A 3,781-nucleotide genomic window follows, 5' to 3' on the forward strand; every position below is an offset into this window, starting at 1 on the left:
TGGCCATCCCAAAACACTGGGTTTGGCATCCCAAAGCACCGGGGTGCTCCTCCTGGGCATCCCAAAGCAGCAGGGTCGGGGTCCTGGGCATCCCAAAGCACTGGGATGCTCCTCCTGGGCATCCCAAAGCACCGGGCTGCTCTTCCTGGGAGCCCAAAACACCAGGGTCGGGGTCCAGGGCACCCCAAAACACCAGGTTTGGTGCCCAAAACAGCGGGGTGCTCCTCCTGGGAGCCCAAAACACCGGGGTGCTCCTCCTGGGCATCCCAAAGCAGCGGGGTCAGTGTCCTGGACATCCCAAAACACCGGGGGTGCTCCTCCTGGGCATCCCAAAGCAGCCGGGTCGGTGTCCTGGACATCCCAAAACACCGGGTTTGGTGTCCTGGGGATCCCAAAGCTGCAGAGTTGGGGTCCAGGGCATGCCAAAACACCGGGTTTGGTGTCCTGGGCATCCCAAAACAGCAGGGTCAGTGACCAGGGCATCCTAAAACACTGGGTTTGGTGCCCAAAACACCGGGGTGCTCATCCTGGGCATCCCAAAACACCGGGTTTGGTGTCCCAGGAATCCCCCAAACACCAGGTTTGGCCTCGCTGCTGGTGGGTCCTGGGCTGACCCTGCTGTCCATCCCATGTGTCCCTGTCCCGGGGTGACTGCCTGTCCCTGTCCCAGGATGATTCCCTGTCCCCCAGGTGTCACTGGGGTTTGTGGGGACGCGCTGTGGGTGCCCTGACCCGCTCTGTGTCCCCCAGGTGTCACTCGGGGTTTGTGGGGACGCGCTGTGAGCACGCTGACCTGCTGGCCGTGGTGGCAGCCAACCAGAAGAAGCAGACGATCACGGCCCTGCTCGTGGTGGCCGTGGTGGCCTCGGCGCTGCTCGTCACCGTCTGCGTCCTGGTCCAGTGAGTGCCGGCCGGGAATTCCCGGGGGCATCTGGGGACAAGGGACCCCCTGAGCCCAGCCCTGACCCCATCCCTGACCTGGCCCTGGCCCTGTCCCCTGTCCCTGTCCCAGACCCCAGCCCTGACCCTGATCCCGTTCCTGGCCTCAGCCCTGAACCTGTTCTCGACCCCATCCCGTCCCCGACCCCATCCATGACCCGGTCCCTGATCCTGACCCTGGCCCCACCCTGTTCCTGTCCCTGTCCCTGTCCCTGACTCCATCCTGACCCCGTCCCATCCCATCCCCGTCCCCATCCCATCCCCGTCCCCATCCCCATCCCATCCCCGTCCCCATCCCCATCCCTGTCCCCGTCCCCGTCCCCGTCCCCATCCCATCCCTGTCCCCATCCCTGTCCCCATCCCATCCCATCCCCATCCCTGTCCCCATCCCCATCCCATCCCTGTCCCATCCCATCCCTGTCCCCATCCCATCCCCATCCCATCCCATCCCTGTCCCCATCCAATCCCTGTCCCCATCCCATCCCTGTCCCATCCCATCCCTGTCCCCACAGCTGCTGCCGCCTGCGGAGGCGCTGCCCCGGGTGGTGCCGGGAGCCCGGAGCCGGCCAGGACAAACCGGGGGGGCTGCTCAAGGGGGGAGCGTCCTGCTGCCACCCCGAGACAGGTGAGGGGACATGGGGACACCTGGGGGGAGGGGACACATCCTGCTGCCACCCCGAGACAGGTGAGGGGACACCTGGGACACCGGGGGGTGGCACCTCCTGCTGAGCCAGGTGAGGGACAAGGGGACACCTGGGGGTGGCACCTCCTGAGCCAGGTCAGGGACATGGGGACACCCGGGGGTGGCACCTCCTGAGCCAGGTCAGGGACATGGGGACACCCGGGGGTGGCACCTCCTGACCAGGTGAGGGACACCCGGGGGTGGCACCTGCTGCTGTCCCCTGCCCGCTGAGGCCCAGTGCCAGCACCCGGGGCTGTGACCTGTGCCATTCCCGCCCCACAGGTGTGTGACAGATCCGGGGACACCCCGAGAGCGGCCCCGCACCCCCATCCTCTGTTTCGGATCCTTTTTGGGGCCGTTTCCCCATTTTCCCTCATTTTCCTCGGGGCGCCGCGGGAGCCAAGCCCCGAGTTTTCCCCTTGGCTTTTGGGTTGTTTTCCTGGGATTTTCGCCCTCCCAGGAATTTGGGGTTTAAACCAGAACCCCCGGCAGGATGTGGGGCTTTATTTTTCTACAGAGAAAAAAAAAACACCAACAAAAAAACCAAAAAAAAAAAAAAAAAAAAAACACAAAAAAAAAAAAAAAAAAAAAAAAAAAAAAAAAAACTAAAAAAAAACAAAAAAAAAAAAAACCCAAAAAATTTTTAAAAAAAACCAAAAAAAAACCCCAAAACCCCAGCTCATTTTTTGGGGACAAATCCCAGCTTTTTATGAATAATTAATGATCATAAATCCTAGGAAACCTCCTCGGGCCAGAGCTCCAACCTCCAGCCCGGCCTTAATTCTCCCCGTAGTCCTTTAACCAACCCGGAGCTTTTCCCTCTGTTTTGGGGCTGTTTTTTGGGGTTTGTTGTTGGTTTTTTTTTTTTAAAGTCATGGTTACTCTCATGTCTTCTGTATATGTTGCACTGAAAGTTAATATTTAATGTTTTAATTTATTTTGCGTGGTTTAAATTAATTTTGATTCCTATAAATATGTTCTTGTCATCGCCTGGTCTCGGGGCTTTGTTTGTTTTTATCCCCTGTCCTAAAAAACCTGGATTTGAGGTGTTGAAGGGATATAAAAGGCAAATGTTTTTCAGGAAATTTGTGGTTTGGGGTTTTTTTGGGGGGGATATTTGGGAAGGAGATGCTGGATCCCACAGGTGGGAGTCGGGGGAATATCCCCAGGGATGGCCAAGCCCCATTTTTCCATGATTTCATCCCAGATTTTGAAGCCCCAGTGCTCCAATAATGGGTTCAGCCCCATTTTCCCATATTTTCATCCCAAATTTTCCATCCCTGATGCCCCAATGATGGACTCAGCCCCATTTTCTCTTGATTTCATCCCAAATTTTGAAGTCCTGATGCCACAATGATGGACTCAGCTGTAATTCCCCATGACTTCATCCCAAATTTTCAATCCCTGATAACCCAGTTTTGGGATCAGCCCCAATTTCCCATGATTTCATCCCAAATTTTCAATCCCTGATAACTCAGTTTTGGGATCAGCCCCAATTTCCCATGATTTCATCCCAAATTTTCAATCCCTAATAACCCAGTTTTGAAATTTACCCAATTTCCCATAACTTCATCCCAAATTTTCAATCCCTGATGCCCCAGTGACGAACTCAGCCCCATTTCCCCACATTTTCATCCCAAATTTTGAAGCCCCAATGCCCCAGTTTGGGGTTTAGCAGGTTTGGGGCAATTCCCGGCAGATTTCGGGGCGGCTTTGGGGCACTTTTAGGGCGATTCCCGGCAGTTTTGGGGCGATTCCCGGCAGTTTTGGGGCGGGTTTCGGGTGATTTCCAGCAGGTTTGGGGCACTTTTGGGGCAGTTCCCGGTGGGGTCGGGGCGCTTTTGGGTTTTCCAGCAGTTTTGGGGCGGTTCGGGGCGTTTTTGGGTTTCTCAGAGGGTTCGGGGCAGTTCTCGCAGATTTTGGGGCGGTTCCCGGCGGTTTTGGGACGATTCCCCCCAGGTTTGGGGTGGTCCCCGGCGCTTTTGGGTTTCCCAGCGGTTTGGGGGCGGTTCCCCCCAGGTTTGGGGCGGGTTTAGGGCGGTTCGGGGCGGGTTTACGGCGGCTTTAGGGCGGGTTTTAGGGCGGTTCGGGGCGGGTTTTAGGGCGGTTCCCGTGAGCTTTGGGGAGGGTTTTAGGGCGGCTTTAGGGCGGGTTTAGGGT

The 3,781-nt window shown here is 56.9% G+C and overlaps 1 protein-coding gene across 1 annotated transcript in view; it reads left to right on the forward strand.

The window, feature by feature from the left end:
* Positions 1–2,194, forward strand: part of TGFA (transforming growth factor alpha) — a gene marked incomplete at its 5' end in the record, with an annotated part of 9,428 nt that extends 7,234 nt beyond the window's left edge. The window contains 3 exons of the mRNA XM_042019891.1: positions 751–900; positions 1,452–1,564; positions 1,904–2,194. Of these exons, the coding sequence (XP_041875825.1) occupies positions 751–900; positions 1,452–1,564; positions 1,904–1,911 (271 nt within the window). The remainder of the gene's footprint in view (positions 1–750; positions 901–1,451; positions 1,565–1,903) is intronic.
* Positions 2,195–3,781: the final 1,587 nt, after the last annotated feature.

The sequence above is a fragment of the Corvus kubaryi genome, unplaced genomic scaffold (genome assembly GCF_017639235.1).
Source record: "Corvus kubaryi isolate FWS band 111438036 unplaced genomic scaffold, C.kubaryi_AGA036_p1.0 36391, whole genome shotgun sequence".
Taxonomy (NCBI): Eukaryota; Metazoa; Chordata; class Aves; order Passeriformes; family Corvidae; genus Corvus; species Corvus kubaryi.